The 26,036-nt window shown below is 39.7% G+C and overlaps 1 protein-coding gene across 3 annotated transcripts in view; it reads right to left on the bottom strand.

Moving 5' to 3' along the window:
- SBF2 (SET binding factor 2) overlaps positions 1-26,036 on the bottom strand; it is a 382,316-nt gene that overhangs the window by 317,494 nt on the left and 38,786 nt on the right. For all 3 annotated transcript variants that reach the window (XM_040989139.1, XM_040989140.1, XM_040989142.1), the window contains exon 2: positions 9,659-9,744. In XM_040989139.1, coding sequence (XP_040845073.1) covers positions 9,659-9,744 — 86 coding nt within the window. The remainder of the gene's footprint in view (positions 1-9,658; positions 9,745-26,036) is intronic.

Here is a 26,036-nt window from a genome sequence, read left to right as displayed (position 1 = left end):
TTATAGACACAGAAGTACCACTAGAGGCCACCAAATACTCCATTTTTTTAAATTGACACATTTGCAAGTTATTCTGACTAGCTTAAAGGTGTCTTAAATTCTGACAAGTTAAAAGATGAGTACGTATAGTAATATCAATAGTGGAAAGTTTTACATGAATCTTCAAAGAACAATGTGAACATATCCTATACAGTAAAGGGACAGCTGGATCACCAAAGGACTTTATCAGACAAAGAATGAAAAGTCAGACAGGTAGTTATAAAATGATTTCAGGGGCATATTCGCCACAATAGTTAAGATGTGTCTCGCTTCAAGTTCCTGGTCTGACTCCAATTCCAGCTTCTTGCTAAAGTGTTACCCTGGGAGGCAGGTGATGGCCCAAGTAGCTGCCACCATTGGGAGACATGATTTAAGTTCTGGGCTCCAAACTTTAGCTTGACTCAGGCCCATCACTGCAGGTATCTGAGCCAAAAATCAACAGATAAAAGATGCTCTCTCTCTTTCTTGCTCTCTCCCTTGCCACTCTGTTCTTTCTCTTAGATATATCAGATTGTAAAGCACAGTATCCTGTCCACCACATCACAGTCTTCCACATACAATGTTTCCAATATCTGTAATTACTTACTTTCTAGACCAATCAAAACTACAATCTAAAATTCATGATACAAATTTGAATACACTCAAAATTCTGACATGCAGGGGAAAAATCTAGCAGAATAAATATCACCTGGGAAAACTGGCATATGTTCCTGACTGAACTTGTATTAGAGTGACTCATGGGCTTGATTTCTCCCAGTGTCCTTTTCCTCCTTGTTAAAAGTAGCAAAATACAGAAGCATCCAGAGATTCTATAAATCCAAGAAAATCTAGTAAAACAAAATGGGGATTCTTGCTATCTGTCCATATTTTGGAGACTATACCATTTTTCAAATGTTTGGGTATCCTATCTAAAAATAACTGTGGCTTACCTAAAGATTATGAAAATGTTGTAAGTTTTCCTTCAAAAGTTTTATAATTTTAGCTTTTACATTTACTCAAGTTAATGAATTAACTGGATTCATTTAATCCCATTCATGTTAATTTTCTCGCATGCTATGAGAAATGAAGAAAATAAATAGCATGAGTTAAGAGCCTTTTTGTTATTGTTGTTGTTACTGACTCTAAATGTAAGATTTTTACAATATCAACCAGTTCTGATTCCAAATAAGTATATCACAACACAGTTCAATGCTGATACTAACTGCGCAGAGTAAGCACAGGATGCACACGGCATAGTCCTACACAAGACTGCCCCACTTTGGATACCAGCCACAAAGAAATGCCTAAGCCACCAAACTTCTGCTCAGCTGACTGCCAATTTGGGAGTTCCTGTGATACTCCACCTCAGGCTTGATAATTTTCTAGAATAATTCACAGAAGTCAGGTACTGGGTTTTTCACACCTCTCTCTGTACGTCACCTTCACAGGACATCATAGAGCTCACTGACTGGAAATCTGTGAACCCTGAGCTTTCAGGGTTCCTACAGACTGATGAGATCATTGGGCGGGTCCTATTTCCTCACAAGTGGTCCAAGAAAGCCCCATCCTTCACTCAAATGGTTACTTCCTCTGGTGACCAACCTCCATTGTAGAATATATCCCTTCACCCCAAATCATCTTATTAGCATCCAGCTAATAATTCTGTTTTAGAAGCTCTGAATGAGAAACTAGGCATGAAAGCCAAACTTTTTTTTTTTTTTTTTTACTATTTCACAAAGTAATGGGATAAAATAAAGTGAACAAAGAGAATGAATATAGGAAAAGGGGGCAAGCTAGTTACGGCTGGTAGTTGAAACTCCTGTTTGAGAACTCTAGTCTCACACTGGATTTCCTGAGTCCAATATTCTCACTTCCTGCTAATGCAGACCCTAGGAGGCAGTCAAGACGGCTCAGGTAACTGGATCCCTGCCCCCCTTGAAAGACTTGGATTCAATTCCTGGTTCCAAATTTCAGTAAACCTTTAGGGGAGTGAATCAGTGAAAGGGGGGAGTATATTTTTCCCCTAATAACTTTATTGGGGGAAAAAAGGAATCAATTGTTGGGTTTAGTAAGATCTGTGGTGCGGGTAATCTATCTGTTCACTAATTTGTTTTACTCTTCTAAGCAAATATGTGGGCTTTATTTGCTAACTTTCTGTTGCAGTGGACGGTGACCACGTGATACACACTGCCTCCAAGTATATCTCCCAAGAACCCTATCTCCTGTCCTTGTGTCTTCTCTTACACTCCACCAGCTGAATGCTCCTGTCCAAGAATGCCCTGAGGACGATATTCTGATTGTGGCAAATTTCATTTCCATCCATCACTAAAGTAAGAAAAAAAGACACTTACAAAATGTTAAACCACTGAAACTTTCTTTAAGGGAAAAAAAATTTATTTTTATTGGAAAATGAGCCATTCTGAGAGGAGGAGACAGAGAGGAAGTGGCCGCAATTGCTGGACCTGAGCCAATCTGAAGCCAGGAACTTTTTCCAGGTCTCCCACATGGGTACAGGGTCCCAAGGCTTTGGGCCGTCCTCGACTACTTTCCCAGACCACAAGTAGGGAGTCAGATGCGAAGCAGGGCCACTAGGACACTAACTGGCACCCATTTGGGATCCCGCTGTGTGCAAACCACTAGGCTACCATGCCAGATCCCACTGAGACTTTCCAGTTTACCTATTACAGTGACTAGTATTTCCTTAACCAATTCAGAAAAAATAAATTTCAACTTTGTGATTTTGGAATGGAAAAGGCATAAAACACACTTCAGAATAAAGCAACCCACTAAGCAGTGGGTGAGATAAGAGTGTGACATAAGAGACAATAAAAAGTCATAATACTATAATGTTGATAGCCAACTGATAAAACTTCATAAGAAAGGTATTATCAGTAGCCATCTTGATATCAAGGTCAAATTAAATTTGAGGTTTTTATATCCAGACCCCATATTCTTTCCACTATGCCACACTAGTTTCGTAAAGAAACAAGAATATCAAAGGATCACTTGATAAGTTTTCTAATGAAGAACAAATATGAGAGCAGCTAATAGTGATAAAAATCAAGGGAAAAATGTTAACCTAACAGTCTAGCTACAATGGAGATGAGATCAATAAAAATCAGAGTTGAGAAAACAACTGGAACTTAAGAAGCACAGAATATCTTATGGGGGGCTCAGCAACAATGACATGAGAAATGAGCAGAACTCTGCTACTATGCAGCTAACTAGGGTCAGACTACTCGCAAACAACATGATTGTAGTGTGGATCAGGTCTACTCACAGTTCTATACCTTCCCCAGTTAATTCTGTATGTCTCCAAATCACAGGATATAGCAGAACACCAATGTGACAAGCAAGCCTGGCTAACTGTGGTTCTGAGAGCAGAACTGAAGGAGCTGACTGTACAGGAGAGATTCTCTAGCAGAACCAAGGATACGAATGCACTGGTAAAGCTAGGATTCAAAGTTAATTGGAATTCTAGTGAACAGAACAACCACTTTAGTGAGTTTGAAGAATGGGAAGCTTACCACTAACATGAACTAATCTCTATGTTGAAAGAATTTGCTACTTCAAATGCACTGTAGACTTCACTGGGTTTCCTGACATGTGGTTTTACTACTTCAAAGGAATGTGAAACAAAAATGTGAGCTCAAACCACTGTCTTCCAGCTTAACCTTCATTTATAACTACTTGCTTTGTTCTGACTATAACTTTCAAAATCCTTTTGGTACCACGTGGTTTCAAAGCCACTCACTCATATTTTACAGCAGTATTCTTCAGTTTTCAACCTTGATAATCAACAAAAGCAAGTTTCTCTTCCCCACATCCTTTATACCAAACTCAGGTCCACCTCTGAAAATGGATCTACCACCCAGCACCCCATGTCAGCCAGGAGACTTTACATGTTACCCTTCCTATCCCCCATGTTTTATCATTTTCAAAAAGCTGTCCTCACCTATTTTTCAAGTCTCTGAGTAACACATTATCCACCTATCTTTATTCTAAATAATTACTTATACAGGTAGCTCTTTTACGCCCACATGCAGGAACTTGTGTTTTTATTATTCTTCTATAACTTCAGTCTCTCATATTTTTACCATTCTTTTATAACTTCAGTCTCTTAAAGTCTATGGGAGCTCTTTATCTTTTACCCAAAATGTCCACTACCTATATCATTCATCTCTCATGAATATTCTGCAGCAATCAGAACTATTTTTCTATACTTTTCATACTCAGTTCCCTGACCAAAAAGTATTTTTACTTAAGTGAGATAGATGATTGCTATTCCATGTGTGGTATTCTTTGCATTGTTAACAAAATTGTTATACCTCTTAGGCCACCAATAGCATTCCACACTGAAGCTACTTCCTCCATGTTAACCTGCATAATGTACAAGATTTTATGCCTCTTCTCCTCAATCCACATTTCCACAAGACTAGGTCTACACTGAAGAAAGTTAAAATCACTTGCATATAACAATTCCCCAATAACCTTACTCTGGAAATTCTAAATGAATGTTTCTTCCTTTTTCTAGACACATTTATTACAGTACTATAGTCTTCCAAGACAATTGAACAATCTTACAAACATCTCAGTGCAAAAAATCCCTAGTGAAGACTGTGGCATGTTTTCTGAATTATTCACTTCTGAGACAACACATTCTAAAAAGAAGTTAGTGCCAAAATAATGCAATTTTGCTGATGACTAGCCAATGAAAACATTTATTTCCATAATCAGAAATGGATTGTTAAGCATAGAATGTCTCTGCAAAAATAATTCTTTACTTTTCTTTGAAACACTGTCACTAAAATTAGCTCCAACTTTATTTATAAGATTGTTTGTGGTTTCCATGTATACCTAAAAAGCACAAGAAAAAGATATAAATATCCCAGAACTGCAAAAGCAGTCATTACGTTTGGTTCAGCTTACTTTCATATTTTTATTTTAAAAAATGCATCCAAAGTAAAGTTCACTGTTGTTCAATTTTTTTATGTAAAGAAACTTTATGCTTTCAGCCTTGATAATCAACAAAATCAAGTTTTCTTTCCCCACATCCTTTATACCAAACTCTAGTCCACCTCTGAAAATGGCTCCTTCATCCAACAACTTTATGTAAAGGCAATTTATGCAAAAGCAGGAAAAGAAAAGTTGTGCAGCATCTAGATTAAATCTGAGGCCTGATCTATCAGTGAATGTCTATTTAAATTATTTTCCACAAGTCCTAAAGTTTACTCTTGGGCTGGACACAGTCATTTCTTGTTTGGAATTTCAACATATCAAATATTTGTTCTTAGGGAGCAAAAGCAACAAAAAATAATTTCAATATCATATTATTAACTGAGCCCTTAATTAATTCATAAATATGCATTATTATATTATTACATACATCAGTAAATAACTCATATAAGTTCATCGCAGTCTATCAATTCTATATAACTGTTAATATTAACACTGTAATATGTTCAAAATCATTCCATTACCTTGGAGAGAGTTAAATTTTTTTCCTGTAAATCATTGGATAATGGCCATTAATCCACAGGACACTTAGGGGCTGAGTAAAAACATCTTCAATTAAAACTCAAAAAAATAATCTTAGGTAATTATTTAACATAAAAACATATATTTATTTGAAAGGCAGATAAAGATAGGCAGAAAGTGGTTGGGTCAGGCTGAAACCAGAAGCCAGAAGCCAGGAACTGAGTCAGGTTGCCTGCATGGGTTATAGGAACCTATGTACTTGAGGCATAACTGCTGCCTTGCAGGGTCCACATTAGCAGGGAGCTATGTGTAGCAGGAGCTACAGCCAGGAATCAGCATAGAATCAAACCTGAACACTTCAATTATGGAACACCACATCCTAACCAGCAGGCTAAATACTACCCCAGATTATAATTTTGTTATGTCTCTCTCTGATTTTTAAGTTACTGGACTCATCCAAGGTTACAAAGTATTTCACAATCAAGTTATTATCATTTACATATGGAATATTCTCACATTTCTAATGCATGTAAGAATAGTACAAGAAAATAATTTTTAAAAAACCAACAAAAATTAACAGTAATTTATTCTGCTTTAAAATGGACTTTGAGGGGCCCGGCGTGGTGGCGCAAGTGGTTAAGGTCCTCGCCTTGCACACCCGGGATCCCATATGGGCGCCGGTTATAATCCCAGCAGCACTGCTTCCCTTCCAGCTCCCTGCCAGTGGCCTGGGAAAGCAGTCGAGGACGGCCCAAAGCTTTGGGAACCTGCACCCACGTGGGAGACCCGGAAGAGGTTCCTGGCTTTGGATCGGCATAGTATCGGCCGTTGCGCACACTTGGGGAGTGAATCATCAGACGGAAGATCTTCCTCTCTGTCTCTCCTCTCTGTATATCCGCCTTTCCAATAAAAAAAAAATAAAAATAAATCTTTTAAAAAAAAATGGACTTTGAGGAACTGGCTCAATGGCTCAACTGGCTAATCCTCCACCGCAAGTGCTAGCAACCCATATGGGCACGAATTCATGGCCCAGTTGCTCCACTTCCCATCCAGCTCCTTGCTTGTGACCTGGGAAAGCAGAGGAGGAAGGTCCAAAGCCTTGGGACCCAGCACCCACACAAATGGGAGACCCAGAGAGGGTTCCTGGCTCCTGGCTCCTAGCTTCAGATCAGCTCAGCTCTGGCTGTTGCAGCCACTTGGGGAGTGAACCAGCATATAGAAGATCTTTGAATATATGTCCTTTTATCTGCCTTTCTAAGAACAATAAATAAGTCTTTAAATATGGACTCTGAACAACTTTATTCTGTATGTGATAAAGCACAATAGATAGTAAAATCAGAATTATTATGGAAAATTTTTAAAGAACATTTTATCACAATCAAATATTATTTAAATATTAATCTAGTCCCCCAAACATCTGGAAGTTATTTTGAGATTCAGCTAAGCAGTCATGTGGAAAAATATGGCATCTTTTAGCACCTGCACCTCACTAATCCAACAATATATGACTCCACCTATTATTGAAGAGACACCAACATCACTCAAACATAGCAGTGTCCATCAAAGAAAATACATATGTATGTATGTGTGTATGTATGTATACATCCCTTGTAACTAAAGAAATATCAATAACATAGCAATCTACTCCCTTTATGTTTTCAAAACACAAAAACCATCCCTTTTTATCCCTATCTATATAGCCAAGCCAATGAATATTTTTTCCTCCATAATATCTTTTCTTGAAAACCATGAAGGTGATCTATTAATATCATCAGATTATGTAGTTTATCGCTCACCACATGTCAGTGTAAAGGGAAATAAGGACTCAGAAAAAGTTTCAATGTAGTATCAAAATTTCATTCTCAGTCATCACTAAAACAGATATTATAGTAAAGCTTAAATCTTAGTGCAAATGCCCACCCACTCATTCGTAAGAGCAATCACTGATAATGTGCAAACATGAGGGAGAAGAAAAAGCAATGTAAGAGACTCTCCAAATGCCACTTTTCCTTGGATCCTCACATCCTTCCCCATTTTGAATGCCAAATAAGCACTTAGCAACATATCCTTTATCCAGGATGAAGCAGAACTTTGACCCTCATCAAATAAGCTGGGAACATGTAAAACTTTCAATGTCAGTTTAATTTCTTATAGATACTTTTAATCCATGCTAAAAGAATGAACAATTCTTCCTCTGGAGCAGAGATAGGCTCAAAGATGTAAACCAATACAACAACAGCAATATTAATAAACAAATGGAACAACAGCCAGGAGCTCTGAGTGGTCCGCAGAAACAGAACAGTAAAGTTCCTTCGGGACTAGGGAAGGTAGCTTTCTCTGGTCCTTGCTTGGTTCCAACTTTGGGTCCCCACCCTCTCTAGCAATGACCATCAGGATCGCTCCAGAAACCCCTCAAAACAAACAAACAAACAAACAAACAAACAATCTAGAATAGATAGAGAACAACAAGGAAAGCTTAGAATCAGACAGGAAACGGTCAGTGTGGATTCACTTATACCTTAATAGGTGGGATACAAAGATTAGTTACTCCTCACTAGGGTACTGACAATTTCTCTGCACACCCCTCCTAAAACTGTTCTGCACCTAAACTGTTGACATATGTCTTGTTAGAGTTATAAGCCAGTCTAGACAACAGCCAGGTTCAGCAAAATTATGCTTCAACACTACAAAATGCTAACTGCTATAATGAAAATAGACACGAAACAGCTGAATAATAATCTATAACCTTTTTAAGGTGTATAGAACCCAGTTGTATATAAACTAAAACTGAAATGTCAATGAAGAAGTCACAGGATGTAGTTAAAAACTTGCATTTTTTTCTTCTTCTTAACATATTGGTTACTCAATACTATGTCAATTAATTCCATAACGTTATAAATTGTGGCTGATGTTATGTTGGGGCTTTTAATTGATCAGGATGATACTCTGCCGGCTCTACCTTCAGACCAGAGATGTTCTCCCCAAGAAGCCATTCAACTTATCTGGACAATAAGATGCTGGACTCTATGCTTGGTATATGCTTGCAATGAAAGAATCTCAACTGAACTTGAACTGTGGTAATGCAACAAGGTAGAGGAATCCACCATGGGGGGAGGGTTTGGGGAGGGGTGGGGAGAATCCCAGTACCTATAAAACTGTGGCACATAATGCAATGTAATTAATAAAAAAAAAATAAACAATCAGAGAAGACATTGTTTTAAACATTTTATGAGTATTTTTCCAATTTATTTTTAGAGCAACCTTATAAAATTCATATTGCCATTACCCTGATTTTATAGATGAGGTCTCTGCTGCTCAAAGTACTTAGGAACCTGTCAAAAGTTGTATTATATAAATTTTAAACCAATTGTCTGAAATTGTCTGAAATTTTAAACCAATTGTCTGCTCCAGGATCTTCACTCTTAACTCTTACTATGCCAAATGGCTTTCATAAACACACACATATACTAATTCCAGCATGTTGCAAGAACCAAACTTCACAGTTATATTGCCAAATACTTTCTGGATCATTTGAACTGACCCTTATTTTCACCACTATGGACCTGTCATCAGATTGAATGTCCCAGTCACCACAAATTATGCTCAGTCATTAAATTCCTTAAAAATGGCTGACAGAAGAGGAGGGGGAGTTGAAATGTACTTTTATAAAATAATTTAGATTCAGTGGCCAAAAACAAAAAAATTTGGATCTGTGACTTCAAGACAAAATCCCAGACTAGTCACCATTAACAAACTTTTTATTTTCTTGTGTTTTTGCTTTGTTTTGCCTCCATTAAAATAACCAGGAAAATTTCAGAAAAAAAATCCAATAAATATTTGTTCAGCAGTAAACCACCACTGAAGTTAACAGGTGAATATTCTCAATAAGGAATAAGAGGAAATTTCCTGCTTCAAAGAATGTAAAGATAACCAATTTCATCTACAACAGTAGAGAAAAGTTTAAATGGGAAAAAGAACAGCACTATAGACATTTCACAAACAATATATCTAAAGGTTATTATTATTATTGGGGATCTACCAGTGACAGAATTATTTTTAGTAACAGTACATTTAAACATATTTATTTCATAGAAAATATGTGAACAGGAATATAAAACGAAAAATATCATTCAAAAAGTGAAATGATAAAAAGCCAACTTACCAATTCAATTCCCTGTGGAAAAGGAGTGTCATCCCAGTCCTTCTGTGGGAATCTCTGAATTATTTTCCCCAGACCTTCGCCTGACCCTGTTAATAAAATCAAAAACAATTAGTTATAAAAATAACTGAAGCTATTATACTACTACTTATTTTTAAAGGAATACTTGAATAAATTATGTTACCATTACCAAGCATGAAAGAACATAAAAATATTCACCCTCTAAACAATGATGATATAATAGGCAACCCTTATCCTACAGCGTATCAAAACACTGACACATAGGAAAAGCCAAGAAAAGTAGACAGAGGCCAGAAATCTACAGACTCAACCATGTCATGAGAGTACTGCCCTGGGACTTAATAAGGAATGTAATTTCAATAACCCAAGTTAAAATTTAATAAGTTTTCTAAAAACACACAATAATTTAATACAAACTACAAAGTAATATAAGTACTAAACTTCACCTTACAAGTAACAAGTATACCTAACTTTAAAAATTGTATCCAGAACAAAGAATTTATAACCCAACAACGTGAAAACAACCAAATTTCCAAAAGGGGGAGAAGGGCAGAATCTGAACAGATACTTTACTTTACCAAAGATGATGTGAGATGGTTAACAAGTACATTTAAAAATGTTTAACATCATAAATCACCGGTAACACAGATTGAAACCACAACAAGATATTGCTACATACCTATTAGAATTTCTAAAATGTTAAAAATACTGATCATATCAAATAATAGAGAGAATGTAGAGAGACTAGAACTCTCACACATTGCAACCAGGAACATAAAATGGTACAATCACATTAGAAAATAGTCTCACCATCTGCATAGATCCTAACCCAGGCCTAGAACGGATTATTTATCCAAAAAATATATTTGTTTACCCTATTTTTTAAAAATTTTGAGAAACTTGGGCCCAGCGCAGTGGCACAAGTGGTTAAGGTCCTCGCCTTGCACGCCCGGGATCCTATATGGGCGCCAGTTCTAGTCCCAGCAGCCCCGCTTCCCTTCCAGCTCCCTGCCTGTGGCCCGGGAAAGCAGTTGAGGACAGCCCAAAGCTTTGGGACCCTGCACCCGCGTGGGAGACCCAGAAGAGGCTCCTGGCTTCAGATCGGCATAGCATCGGCCTTTGCGCTCACTTGGGGAGTGAATCGTTGGATGGAAGATCTTCCTCTCTGTCTCTCCTCTCTGTATATCCGCCTTTCCAATAAAAAAAAAAATCTTTAAAAAAATTTTTTTGAGAAACTTTTTTTAAAGAGGAGAAAAGATTTGTATTTGAAAGGCAGATGTATAGAGATAGGGAGAGACAGTGAAAGGGACATCTTTCACATGCTGGGTCAATCCGCAAATGATACAACGACCAGAGCTGTAACCATAGTTACAGACAGGGTAAGGTAGAAAGAAAAAGAAATATTGTCCACTACTGGGTAACTCCCCAAATAATCACAATGGCCAGGTCTCTCAAGTGAGTACAGGGGCACAGGTACATAGGCCATCTTCCCAGGTGTATTGGCAGAGAGCTGGATTAGAAGAGGACCAGCTAACAGACAAACCAGCACCCATATGGAATGTCAAAACTACAAGGCAATGGCTTCACCTGTTATGCCACAGTGCCAGTTCATGGCTCTTTTTTTTTTCTAAGACTTTTTTGTTTTATTATAAAGGTAGATTTACAGAGAGAAGGAGAGACAGAGAGAAAGATCTTATGTTCACTGGTTTACTCCCCAAACGGCCATAATGGCCAGAGCTGGGCTGATCCAAAGTGAGGAGATAGGAGTTTCTTCTGGGTCTCACATACAGGTGCAGGGTCTCAAGGCTTTGGACATCCTCTGTTTTCCCAGGCCACAAGCAGGGAGCTAGATGGGAAGTGGAGCAGCTGGAATATGAACCAGTACCCATAAGGGATCCCAGCAAACACCCAGAGATAAAAATTCTTCATCCGCTGGTTCATTCCTCAAATGGCTGCAAGGTCAGAGCTGAGCTGATCGAAAGCCAGGAGGAACCTGTAGGTTCTTCCTAGTCACCCAAATGGTTGTCTGGTCCCAAGGCCTTGGGTGATCCTCCTCTGCTTTCCCAGTCCATAAGCAGGGAGCTGGATGAGAAGTGGAGCAGCTGAGACATGAATTACTACCCATATGGAATACTGATGCTTGCAGGTGGAAGATTACATGTCCATTTCTTAAAAACTTAATCAAACAGTCCAATTCTCAGATTTTGGTTTCTAAATACAAGTCTTTAATAAAATGGGGAGGATCACTTCTCAGCCTTTTGGCTAAGATCAAGTGTAAAAAAATGGGGATGGTGTCAGCGAGATTGCACAGTGAGCTAATCATTCGCCTGCAGCATTGGCATTCCATATGGGTGCAGTTTGTGATCCAGGTCGCTGCAGGGGCCTGGGCAGAGTCGCTCCCTCAGGGCACCCTTCATAAAAGTGACAAAATCCCAGCTGGGGCCTAGTCATAGGAAGATGCTGGGTTGGTCATAGGTGCCCTTATCCCTTGTGTCATGTGGTCAGAATATCACATATGATCCAGCACCTTGCTAATAGCCTGGGAAAATAGCAGAGGATAGCTCAAGTCCTTGGTCCCCTGCACCCATGTGGGAGACCTGGAAGCAGCTCGTGGCTCCTGGCTCCTGGCTTTATATTGGCTCAGCTCTGGCCACTGTGGCCATTTGAGGAGTAAATCAGCAGGTGGAAGATCTCTCACTGTCTCTCCTTATTTCTATAAATCTGCCTTTCAAATAAAAATGTTTCTAAAAGTTTTTTAAGAGGAGAAAAAAGTTGAACAAAAACTTTGAAGAAATAATCTAGGCCTGGGGTAGGTAGGATCCATACAGAAAGAGCCTGGAACATCTTACAATAACAAAATTAAAAATTGCTCAAAAAGGAGAAGCTACTGAGGTTCATGTCATGGTGCAGAGGGTTAAGCCACCTGCAGCTACACCAGCCTTCCATAGCAGAGTCTGATTTGTGTCCCAACTGCTCCTCTTCCAGTCAAGCTCCCTTTTGATGTGTTTAGGAAAGCAGTGGAGGATGCTTCAAGTATTTTGCAATTCCTGGCTCCTCTCTTGGGCCTGACCCAGCCAGCCCTGGCTATTATAGCTGTTTGAGGTGTGAACCAGTGGATAGTGAATCTCTAAAATCTGTGTGTGTGTGTGTGTGTGCTTCTTATCTATGATTGTTTTTCAAATAAATAAAACTTTAAAAAAAAAAGAAGGAACAAGTTAAAAAAGCCAATCTGAAATTGTTCCTAATAGCCAAAATTAAACAGTTTAGCTAACTATAGAAATGTCACATTACAGTGAGTACAAAATAAATACAAATAAATCTTCACTAATAAATTATTGACTGAAGAGATATTTGGAGAAGAATAAATCTTTCAGGATATCACATCACCTCCCAGGAGGTGAACTTGTTTCACTCCCCCTGAGAATGGATTACACTTAATGATTCATGTGTAGATGATAACACACAGAAAGGGAAAAAAAATAACTAGAGTAGAAAAACCTAACAGACACCACCTTACTAACTGATCACCACCGACATCATGCATATGCAGGGCACCCTCTACTATGACACCATAAAAAGAAAGTATCACCTCTGGAATAATCATGCCCCCAAAATCATGATCCCAATATAATCACCAGAAAACATCAAACTCAAATTGAGGGACATTTTACAACATGCATGACCAGCACTCTTCAAAACTATCCAAGTCAACAAAGAAACGAAATTATAGGTAACTCAAGGAAACATGGGGCTGCAAATAATACAATCTTGAATCGGATAATGTACTAAAGAGACAAAAAATAATAATAATACAAATAAATTTTAGTCCACTAAAGTAGTGGAATAATGTTTCTCAGTTTTCACAAATTATTATAAGATAGCACCACTACAGGAAACAGTGGAAGAAAATGTACCATATTTGTAGCTTTTTCTTAATTCAAAATTACTGAAGAATAGTTTATTTCAAAATTATCCAAGGGACATGCTTTTGGTTTAGTAATTAGAACAGGGGAGAGCAGAAAAAGGAGGGGGAGTAGGAATATTTTACCCCAAATATCCATGTCCACTCAAATCCTAAGAATGAAGACTTATCGGAAACAATGTCTTTTGCAAGTATAATTAGTTAAGATTACATCATAGTCAATTAGACTGGGTCTTAATCTAACAACTGGTATTCTCTGAAACAGAGACAAAATAAATATACAAGGGAACAGCCATGTGAAGATGAAAACAGAAACTGGAGTGATGCAATTCCAAATCAAGAAATGACAAGGGCTGCCAGGAACCACAAAAGGTAGGACATAGGCGTGGAACTGACTCTCCCCCAGAATCCTCCATGGAGAAGTCAACCTTACTGCCATCTTAATCAGATCTTCCAGCCTCTAGAATGTTGAGACAGCAATCCAGTCACTCAGTTTATAGATTAAGACTACAAGGGGACCCTATGTTGTGCCACCTATGACATCACCGCCCAATATGCATGCTGGTTCCTGTCCCAGCTGTTCCACTTGCGATCCAGTTCCCTAATAATGGCCCAATAGAGCAACAGCAGATGGCCTAAGTGTTTTGGTCCCTGTCCCCACATGGCAGCATGTACAGTTGAAGTTGCTGGCTCATGGTTTTACCCTGGCCCATCTGTTGTAGCCATGTGAAAAGCAAAACAGCAGGTGGAATATCTATGTCCATCTCTCCCTCTCTCCATAACTTGGCCTTTCACATAAATAAATCTTTTAAAATTACAAAGCAGATTAAAACAACTGGTTATGTTTATGACATTAATAGGTATCTGACTTCACCAGAAAGAAAGAAAAAGAGGGAAAAGTTACCTTGTTACAATATCTACCAATCAGTCACAATCCCCCTTCTTATAGCTGTACAGGATAAATGTATTACCATTCTACCTGAGTCTTAACACATTTTTTGAGTGTCAGAATCATTTAATTTACATAATTCCAAGAGTATAGTTGCAGTAACCTCAAATAGTTTCAAAAAATTCATCTTCATTTCTGCCTATGCTGAGTGCTTTGAACATTTTTTTCATGTTCTTATTATTTTATGACATACTTCCATAGGCTCTGGAATTTCCCTTACGCCTTCATAAATTCCCTCCTCCCACACACTGATTTCCCCTATATAATTACAATAAGTTCCTCATTCTGCTATTTAAGTCTATCCTGATATTGTGGCCATGGACAGTGGAAGAGAGTCCAGCATCCTATTGTCAAGATCTATTTAACAGTTTCATTGGTAGTCTATCTTTGATCTGGAAGTAGAAATGTATACTACATTGTATCCTCACATTTGGATAGGATAGTCTCCATTTCACACTTACTATACATACCCTTAAATAAGAAACCACAATACAAAATCAACAACAAAGAAAAATAGAAAATTTACGATGCTGTGAAGTTATGCTGCTGAATGACTAATGTGTTGCTGAAGACATGAAAAAGAAAATCAAGAACCTTCTTAAAGAAAATAATGCTACTGTATGACCTATAAGTCTGTGGAGAATTTAATATGAGGAAAAAAAACTTCTGAAGAAATGAAAATAAAACCAGAAACATCAAAATCCATGATACCTAGTTTCCGCTGATCTTTGTTGGTGACAAGTGTCTCCTATAGGCAACAGATAGATGGGTTTTGTTCTTTCATTCAGTCCACTAATCAATGACATTTGATTGACGAGTTTAAACCATTTACATTCAGGGTTAATATGGATTGGCGGTAATTTGGTCCTGCCATTTTACTGGGATGTTCTCCACATTTGCCCTTGGTTTTGGTAGGTGCTATTCCATTTCTTAGTCAAGAGAACATTAGGCCCTCAGACCTAATGGCCAGCATGTTCCAGCAAATCAACACCACCAACAACTCACTTATTTAGGACACCTGGTGTCTCCCTAATCCTGGGAACTGCTCGAACCAGAAGTGGAAGAAAGGTTATGCAAGCAACAAATGGTGTGGCCACACCACAGGATCATGGGAGGTGGAGAGTGGTGGGCCAGGAACAGGGCTACGGAGACCATGGTGGAAGCCTAACACAAGAGCCTAAACCTGAAACTCACTGCAGGCAGTGGTACAAGTGACTCCAAAGAACTGGGTACCAAATGCAATCAGCAAAATCAAACTATAGACCTGTGGGTTACACAGCTTAGAAACCTACCTTAAGAAGAACAATCTGCTAACCAGAAGTACAATGACCAAGAGCAAAAGAAGACACAGAGGTACTATGAATATTACTGAAGACTCCCCTGCAAAGGAGCAAAAGCCTTTGTCAACCTCAGAGTTAACTGAAGAATACATCAAGGAAATGGGGGATAAAGAATAAAGAACGTTAAAAAAAAAATTGTTATAAAGCTTCTTAGCAACAACCAGAAGCACATACAGGAGTTCAAGGAACACTCACTGGAAATAGCAACATTGAAACAAAATCAAGCAGAATTATTACAAATGAAGGACACAATGGATGATGGACCTGTGACTGTTTATAAAGCACTATATTTTGTAATAATATGGGAAAAAAACCAGTGGGATGGAGGATACTTGGGAGGGGGGAAGGAAAAAATTCCAGAGTCTATTGAGCTGTACCAAAAAATTTTTTAAAAACTATATCTTTGAAGCTTATCATTTGTCTGAACTACAGCCTTTGATTGACATACTGTGGCAGTGGGAATGGGTGAGGACAATCAGACCTTTCTTTCAACACAGAACATAATCTAGATACAAGCTGAACTGATATGTGTACATCTAGCACTCAGATCCTCTCCTGATCTTCCCATTTTGCTAGAAGAAACCGGATCATGTAGGAGTATACCCAGAAACTATTGATTATTTGTTATTCTTAAAAGGTGAAAACAAACTCAACTTCCTCTCCCGTTAGTCATCTTCTAGTTGAAGACAACTGCTATATCTTCTCACATGTATATAAGGTACACATTTCCCTTAATATGCTAGTCACTCTTGCAAGTGAAAGGGTCTGTTTTCTCAAACAACATTACATTTTTAAAAAATCATCATTGATTGTAATGGATTTAACTGAAAATACAAACATCTCCCTACAACTGGCATCTTCAAACTGATCTAATAGTCTTTGAGGATATGCACTGCAATAGCTTAAATGTATACCAAAAAAGTTCATGTATTGGAAACTTCAGTCCCCAATCCAGCAATGAGTAGGATCACTGGGAGGTAATTAGGTAGGGAAGGCACACTCCGTCAGCACAGGTTAAACCATTCATGGATTAATGGGTGATCGTGGGAGTGAATGTGCTATCAAAAATGAACTCTCTGGCCCTCTTATTGCTGAGCCATGTTATTCTGCAGCAAGAAGGACCTTATCAGCTCCCAGGCCCCAATCGGGCAGCTCCTGGTCTCCAGAACCAGGAGCTTAGTAAACCTCTGTTCTTCCTAAACGCAGCAGTCTGTGCTGTTCAATTACAAGCAAACCACCAAATCAATAAAAAGAGGTCTGAGCTTGTTTTAGTTCTGTGTCTGACTAGTGTCCTTAAACCAATTTGCTAATTTCTCTGAGCCTTGGTCTGTCACCTATCAAGTCCCTGAAGCCCCTGAAATAAATCTCATGAAAATGTGAATGTCAAATCTGCACATTTACCACTAGAGGGCATAAAACTATGGTTGATGATCTGGGAGGCCGAATTAACTTTCTCCGTATGAATTATCTTCTTAAGAAAACTACAGCAGTTTAAATGAACAAAACCTTGGTAACTTATCTGCTGACAAGGAACTCCTAAGTTATTGTCGAATACTGATATTTTATATATTACAAAATATCACTGCCTAATGATGATATTTTGTATGAACTACTTAAATTTAACTAACACCAAATTGAATATTACAAAGACCTGCTTATTATAGAATACTGAGAAATCAATAATATTGCAATGAAGAAGAGCGAGAAGTAGCAGAGCAGCAGAATGACAGACACAGGAGGGGGAATTTCTTCAGTATCATGTCTACGGAGATACTAGAGAAATACACTAACATTGTAACGTAATAGTCTCTCCTGATACTTCAACAGGAAGACTGTCACACACTAAATTACTAAATTTCTTAGTAACAGCTTTTAATGATTTTAGAGTTTAGATGCTATGCCGATCCAAAGCCAGGAGCCTCTTCTGGGTCTCCCACGCGGGTGCAGGGTCCCAAGGCTTTGGGCCATCCTTGACTGCTTTCCCAGGCCACAGGCAGGGAGCTGGATGGGAAGCGGGGCTGCCGGGATTATAACCGGTGCCCATATGGGATCCTGGGTGTGCAAGGCGAGGACCTTAATCACTGCGCCACCGCGCCAGGCCCGAAATAAAGTAAATCTTAAAATGAAGAAAAATAATTAGAGGTTGTTCAAATGACTAAGCAAGTTAAAAAGCTGGTGATAATGACCTTTACTAAAATTCCTTTCCTTTAAGTTTCACTCTCTTAAACACTGCTTTCCCCTAAAAGATTTAAAAATAAAAATATTGAGCTTTCAATGCGATTGATACCCTTTATTGAGCACTTCTACCAACACAGAAAATGAAACATGATCAAAATCTCCTTAATTCCTACAAAACTTTCTTCCCTCCATTCTCCATCTCAGAAAATGGTACTTATCTATACAGATATTTGGTGTTTAAGATTCTGTTCAGCTGCATATGCAGAAAATCTAAAATAGAGGTAGCTTAACAAGATATTTTTCTATAAAAGAAGCCTAGAAATAAAGGACCCAGTAATAACAACAGAACTATACTCTCAGAGATCCAGTTTCTTCAGATATCTCTCTCTCTCTCTCTCTCAATTTAATACACCTTTACAGATCCAGACAGTTAATCATGCTTTAAGTAGAAATTATGTTTCAAAATGAAGAGTGCAAACTACATAATCAGAATCCCAGAAAAGACAAATTTCCTCGTATATCACTGGCCACAACTAGTCACAAGGTCAGATTCAACTACAAGAAAATAGTTGAGTGGAAGTTGCACTAACACACACACACACACAAACACAATATATTGTTTCTAAAGGAAAGAACAGATAGTAGGAGGAACTGGGGTTTTCTTCTAGCAACATTAATTTTTTTTAATTGCAAAGTCAGATATACAGAGAGGAAGAGAGACAAAGATCTTCCATCTGATGATTCACTCCCCAAGCAGCCGCAATAGCCAGAGCTGAGCCAATCTGAAGCCAGGAGCCTCATCGGGTCTCCCACAGGGGTGCAGGGTCCCAAGGCCTTGGGCCATCCTTGACTGCTCTCCCAGGCCACAAGCAGGAAAGTATATTTCGGGGGTATATTCTGTGGTGGATGTGTGGCCCAAACCCTGTAGAAATACTAGTCCCGCTGGTTAGCTCAAGAGTTGGGGTGGTGATGGACTAAACAAGGTGTGACCAAGAAGCCTGCCATCAATCACAGTCAAAGGAACTGACCGACAACAGTCTGAGCTGCTCAAGGCAGCAGCACCCAAATGTGCGTTCTGAATAGGGATGGGGTGGGCCAGGCTGCAACGTTCACCAGCTCATACAAGGCCAAATGAAAGGCCAGACTACGCCTGGCACTGGGCTAAAACCCACTCGCATGTATGAGAACTGGGTCTGGGAGTGGGTCAAGTGGAGGAACTTGGGAAACTCCCCTGGAGCCCTGGCAGGCATGGGGAAAGCTCACCACATGCATGTGCTAGCTGGCGTCAATGATCCGAGCATGAGACAGCCTGGCCTGAGACCCACCAGCAGCAGGGAGGCTGCAGGAAGTTTAAACCCCCAAGCCCAAGGTCGTGCCCCTCCCCAATCCCATCCACCGTTCAATGAGGGCGGCAGGTGGCCCCCGGACCCACCCCAGCCCAGCCTCAGAGACTTCCCCCTTGGTGTACTTACCCCGAAGGGAGCAGTCCCCAGAGCCCAGGCAGGCCTAGGGACAGCTCACCACGTGCACAACTGAATCAATAAAAAAGACAAAGTCTTAGAGTAGATTTGCAAAGAATGCTAAAAGAATTCTTTTAGGCTAAAGAATGATACTAAACTCAGACCTTCAGAAGGGATAAAGAACAGAAATATCTTGAGACACACTGAAAAATACATCAAGCATTTAGTAAGTGCCTAGCATACATAATGTCCTTTAGTCAGTAAATGTTTCATTAATATGGCATTAACAATATTAATATGAATTCCTTTTATTAATTTGTTCAGTATTTTCAGGGATGTTTTTAAATCTTTATATTCTAGCCATAAATACTTTGACTTCTAAAACTATATATTGTAGAAAAAAAAGTAATAGTGGGGTCCAGCGTGGTGGCCCAGTTACTAGGGTCCTCATCTTGAATGCGCCAGGATCCCATATGGGCACCGGTTCTAATCCCAGCAACTCCACTTCCCATCCAGCTCCCTGCTTGTGGCCTGGGAAAGCAGTCAAGGATGGCCCAAAGCCTTGGGACCCTGCACCCGTGTGGGATACCCGGAAGAAGTTCCTGGCTCCTGGCTTTGGATCGGCTCACCTCCAACCATACCAGTCACTTGGGGAGTGAATTATCAAATGGAAGATCTTGCTCTCTATCAGTCCTCCTCTGTGTATATCTGACTTTGCAATAAAATAAATCAGTCTTTTTTTTAAGTAATAATGTAAGCATATATTTAAGTAAATATCTTTATTTACTCACAAAATCTGACAAGCCAGAAATACAGATATCAATTACTTTCTCCCTATTTCATGTGCATTTCTAAATGAGTCTTGTCATTTTTACCTGTAACCACATCTTAAAATGATCCATTTTTTCACCTCCTCTATTGCTTCAATTCCAGATCAAGCCACCATCATTTTTACACCTGGGTTACTAATCGCCTCTCACTCCATGCCTGATTCGCACAATTGTCAGAACAAATTAGACCACATCACTCTCTTTTATTAGCTTCCCACTGCACTTTGAACAAAATTCCAATTCCTTGTTAAGCTTACCAGACTGGTACAATCTGGGCCCCACTTGTACAGCTTCAATCATTCCATTCTAGTTTCAACTTCATCCATTATATATTCTAGCAATATAGAACTCTTTTCACTCCCTGATGATGCCAAGTTCTTTCAGCCAAAATTTTCTGTACAAACTGTTTCCTCAAGCTGTTTTATTCTTCTCCATCTCTCATTTACACACATAGCTGGTACCCTCTAGTCCCTCAAAGTTGGCTTACATGACACCTTTTTAGGGTGCCTATCCCAACCACCTTATTTGAAAATGGGTTTTTCATTGTTCTCTAACATTGCATTTTTCCTTCTTCATAGAATCCATTTTATTAAAAAATGTTTCCTTTCTTGTTTGTTTTTGTTTTAACCCTATAGGACCTTAACTCCATGAGAACACAAACCATATCAGTTGTTTCTTGGAAGGTTTAGTGAGAATACAAACCAGTGATAGATGTTCAACAATTTGTTTAATTTTGTAACTGAAAATCTAAAATAGATTCAAGGTTTTCCACATATCTTTCACTGCTTTATTTTAAATAGTTTATATGATATCTGAGTTGACCACCTTAGGGATGGGAAAGTGCAAAGAGATGGATCTAATACATTTTCAGACAAAATTTTTAAAAATAAACGGAACATAGAAGTACTTTTTTTGTCTCTGAGAATCTAAGGTTACTCAGAATTAGGATGTAAAACATTTAAACTTACGTAGGTCAATAAAGAAAAAGAAAAATAATTTACAATCTTCAAAATGAGCATTTATCAATGTCTTAAATCAATTTGAAAATACTACTGACAATTTTTAACAACTGCAATTAATAATACCTTCTTTCTATTTTTAAATGACCCAAATGGAACACAAAATTATGCCAAATAAGTGAAGAACATTTTCTAACAGATGTAACAATTTGAAAACCCAATTTCCTATCAAAAAAACAGTTGTCTAAGTAGCATAAGAATGTTCTTCAGAAAATAGTAAACATCTAAATCCCAGACAAGAAGGACTCTCTGTTCCTAAGAACTGGTCATAGAAGCTGTATTTGGGCATTATAAATAGAAATGTATTTCTTAGTAAATGTTCTATTTTTATATATTTTATTATCTCTAAGGAGAACTGGATGACAATGATTGTATCATTTTTAAAAAGAGATACAGACCTGTGTTTTTGGCTTCCACTTCTTTAATTCTACTAAAAATCAGAATTCAAGTCATCCGTCTTGCTGTAAAAGTTATTAAAATAACATTCTGTGGAGCTTACTTTTAACTATCCCAAGGGAAACTATTTCAGTGTCTCCAACAACATTTCGACATTCTAGTCTTAAATATTTGCAGTAAACTAAAACATGGTTATCATTTTTACAAAGCTGGCAGAAGTAAAATTTACTGAGAATATTCATGGTTAAGATTTTTTTAATTTATTTATTTTTATTGGAAAATCAGATATACAGAAGGGAGGAGGGACAGAGAGGAAGACAGAAAGATCTTCCATTGCTGGCTCACTCCCCAAGCGGCCACAATGGCCAAAGCTGTGTCAATCTGAGCCAGGAGCCAGGAGCTTCTTTCTGGTCTCCCACACAGGTCACAGGGTTGCAAGACTTTAGGCCATCCTCTACTGCTGTACCAGGCCACAAGCAGGGAGCAGATGGGATGTGAAGCAATTAGCATAGGAACCAGCACCCACACGGGATCCCAGCATGTGCAAGGCAAGGATCTAGCCACTGAGCCACTGCAACTGGCCCCTGAATGAGAGAATGTATATAAAACAATGCACCAACTACAGAATAAAATCTTAGAAAGTTCAATCAAAGCTTTTAACAAAATTAAATCTTTTAAATCATAAATCAAGTTACATTAGATTTAAAAGGTCTCTAATCATAAAAAGTTTCTTCTCTGATTAACTTAAAATAGCATGTGCAATCAGTAAAGTAAATAGAAAACTGGCTTAGTGAAAAATCTAACTCATAAGTTAAAAAAAAACTGGAAAATAAGGGCTGGTACAATGGCTCCATTGGCTAATCCACTGCCTGCAAGCACTGGTATCCCCCTTTTGCATCCACAAAGGAAACCTGAAAAGGTTCCTTGCTCCTGATTGGCTGGCTGTGGCAATTGCAGTCATTTGGAGAGTGGACCAGTGGAAGGAAGATATTCCTGTCTCAAAAAGGAAAAAAAGATAAAGGGAGGAGGAGAGATAGAGAGGCAGGGAGAAAGAAACAGGGAGAGAGAAACAGAGCGAAGGAAGGAGAAAGGAGGGAGGGAAGGAAGGATGACAGAAGGGAGGGATGGCAGAAGAGAAAGAGGTAAAAAGAACTTTGGAGATTCCCCTGCTAGGCTGCAGATTCCATTGATGAGTGTGAGACCCAGGATTGTGAGATTAGGCTGGGCAAGGTTACATAACCCATCAGCATGCATGCAGGCTGAGTTTGGAAGCAGGCCATATTGGACTAGGCTCCAGCACTTAAAGAGAGCCAGAACAGACCTGGGACAAGCTGGGCTAGGCTGTGGCATCCACCAGGTACCTTGAAAGCCAGGTCTGGGGTTTGGGCCAGGCAGGGCTAGGCTGTTGTATTCACTGGTGATAGCTGGAACTGGGGGTGACCCAGGCTGAACCACTCTGTAAGCACCTTCAGGTGAATGTCAAGCCTGGGGGCAGGCTATCTCAGACTGAGCCACAGGGCCTACAGGTGCACACAGGACCTGGGATTGGAAACAGGACTGGTAGGGGAACATTGAGGACTCTCTTGCTTTGGTTTTGCTTCCACTAGTATGCACGAGAGCTAAGACTGGGGACGTGCCAGTATGGGGGCAGGGCAGGCTGCGACAGGCTGGGCTGAGTTGCCACACCTACTAGCATGCACAGAGCCAGAACTGATGTGGACCAGACAGGCTAGGTGAAAGCATCCTCTGGCATGTGCAAGATCCAAGGTTGGGGAGGGTCAGGCTGAGCTAAGCTGCAGCACCCATGAGTGTGCACAAGAGCCAGATGAGATGTCAGCACATGTAAAACTGGGTCTGGGGGAAGCCTCAGTGGTGGTTATTGGGGGTTACCCTGACTAGACCATAATATCTGCTTATGTGCATGAAGACCAGACCTGTGGCAGACTGCACCACAGTACTAACCATTTCATGTGAGAGATGGAGCTGGAGGTGGAACTGATAAGACAGCTGCATCCACCAGCAAGTACCACTGCTGTGGGTGATGAACCAAACCTGACCCTGCACTCACTGGCTGGTCCCCTCAAGAGTCGAGTCTGAGGTCACCTCCTGGAAAGGCTACTTGGAGGACTCAAACTCCAGTCATAAGGAAAATCACAACATACGTGGTCTGACCTTGGAGTATATGTTTTGGGACAGGGCCTCATCAGTTGCTGATGCCTGTCCAGTGGTCAGCATGCCCAGATGCACATGAAGAACACAACAGCCAGCTCATCTAGGCCAGTAGAGGACAGCAAGTGCCTCATCAGAAGATGAAAAGTAAAACAGGTTGGACCACTCTTCTGGCCAAACTTTGCAGCAAGTGTCTGAGTCTGTGGATGCACTAAGGTGGACATGGTCAGCCAACAGACCTTGGAGAGATTTTTTCAATCTCTGGTGTAATGAAGCTGACAACATGTCAGAACTATCAAAACCACTCAAGTAATACCCTCTGAATACTCTTTCCCTCCCACCCACTGGGGTGGTCTAAGGCATCATCAAAAGGCATCACCCAAGTTACTGATGTAGTTTGATAGCAAGGAGTGGTCTCCTACCCTTTCCCCAATATGGACACAGGAGAAAAAAAATTGAAATATTTGTCTCATTCACATTCCTCCATGCCTCAACCCTCCCCACCTTGATGGGATACCTACATGTGTGTGTATTCTTCAAAAGTATATGAACAATATTAAAAATAAGACAAAATAAACCAAAAATAATAAAATATAAATCTCACTGGAAAAGACAAACTCACTAATGCATACCAATATTACAACTGCAGTACATATATTATTTTGAACCCTAAGTGTAAAGGTCAAAAGACTTAAATAAAAACAACAATCATAAAAATTAACTGATAAGTAATAAATGTGAACTGGCATTGACAACGTTGGGGTTTAAAAAGTGTAGAGTTTGTGACTCAAGTAAGGTTTTCATCAGCTTAAAATTACAACATAATAATTAAACAATTTTATATAAGATTCATAAATAATTATAATGAAAATGCCTATAGTAGAAAAATTAAAATAAAGCATATCACTATGAAAAACCATAAATTCACAAAGAAACAGAGATGACAAAAAGAACTACAAATAACAAACATAGCAGTAAATTCTAGCAATAACCACTTTCAATGTGAATGAATTAACTCATCAATCAAAAGAATATGAGGTCTTTTGTGCCAGCACAGGCTTGGGGCTGGCAGCTGGTAGGGGCCTGAGGGTGCAGGCTTGCAGGGGTCCTAGGGGATGGCACCAATGAGGGCATGCATGGACCTGGGGGCTCACATCCAGTCAGGCAGGGCAAACCTGGGGATTTCCCCACCTGCTTGGTCCTAGGCAGGGTGAGGGGAAAGGAGGGGAGAGCCCTAGGTTAGCATGCTGGCCCGGTGTGCTGGTGGACCAACTTGGGGAACACGGAATGAGACTGGATCTTGGGTGTGTGGAGGGGTAAGGCCACAGGCCAGCACATGTGCCAGGAGCTTAGAACCCTAGTAGGCGAGCAGAGCTCCAGGTCAGCATATCACCCACTGGAAGACTGGGTTTCAGAAGGTGGGGCTGGGGAACCCACAAGCTCCTGGGCACAGGGACTGTGGATTGATCAAGAAAAGGGACAGAGAGATTTGTGGGAGGGAAGACTGCTGAGGGAGTATGTTACAGGTGATGAATGACTTCTAAGGGATTCCCATCAACAAGATCACTGTATCTGCAGGTAAGTAAGGGGGCTGAGACTGACTGATTTAAAGACCTTTATGGGTCTCACCGATGTATCAGCCCACATGAGAGATCTGAGCTGGGCTAGTTAGCATGGATCACCAATGATCACCACTCACAAGTGAACATTAAGGCTAAGGCTGGGGGCTTATCTGGCAGGGCTGGATCATAGTACTCACCAGTAAGAGTCGGAACAGGGGATGGATAATGTTAGGCTGGGCCATGCCACTAATCAGCATGTGAGAGAATCAGGTCTGGGGACAGATTCTGTAGGGGATATGTGGGCATAACGCTGTTGAACTTCAATTCCACTGGTTTGCTTAAGACCTGGAGACAGTGACAAGCTGAGCTAGGCGTGACCATGGAACCCTCCAACACTTATAGATACTGGGATTGGGATCAGGCCAGGCTGGTCCAGTCTACAGCACCCTCACATGCATGTAAGAACAGGGTGTGGGTTAGGCTGGGCCGCACATCCACCAGCTAATATAAACGCCAAAACAGAGGGAGCAAACTA

This window comes from Ochotona curzoniae, unplaced genomic scaffold (genome assembly GCF_017591425.1).
Source record: "Ochotona curzoniae isolate NIBS_2020 unplaced genomic scaffold, NIBS_Ocur_1.0 contig_517, whole genome shotgun sequence".
In the NCBI taxonomy this organism is placed as follows: Eukaryota; Metazoa; Chordata; class Mammalia; order Lagomorpha; family Ochotonidae; genus Ochotona; species Ochotona curzoniae.
Note: the sequence above shows the minus strand (reverse complement) of the source record. Positions and strands in the feature narration are given on the sequence as shown.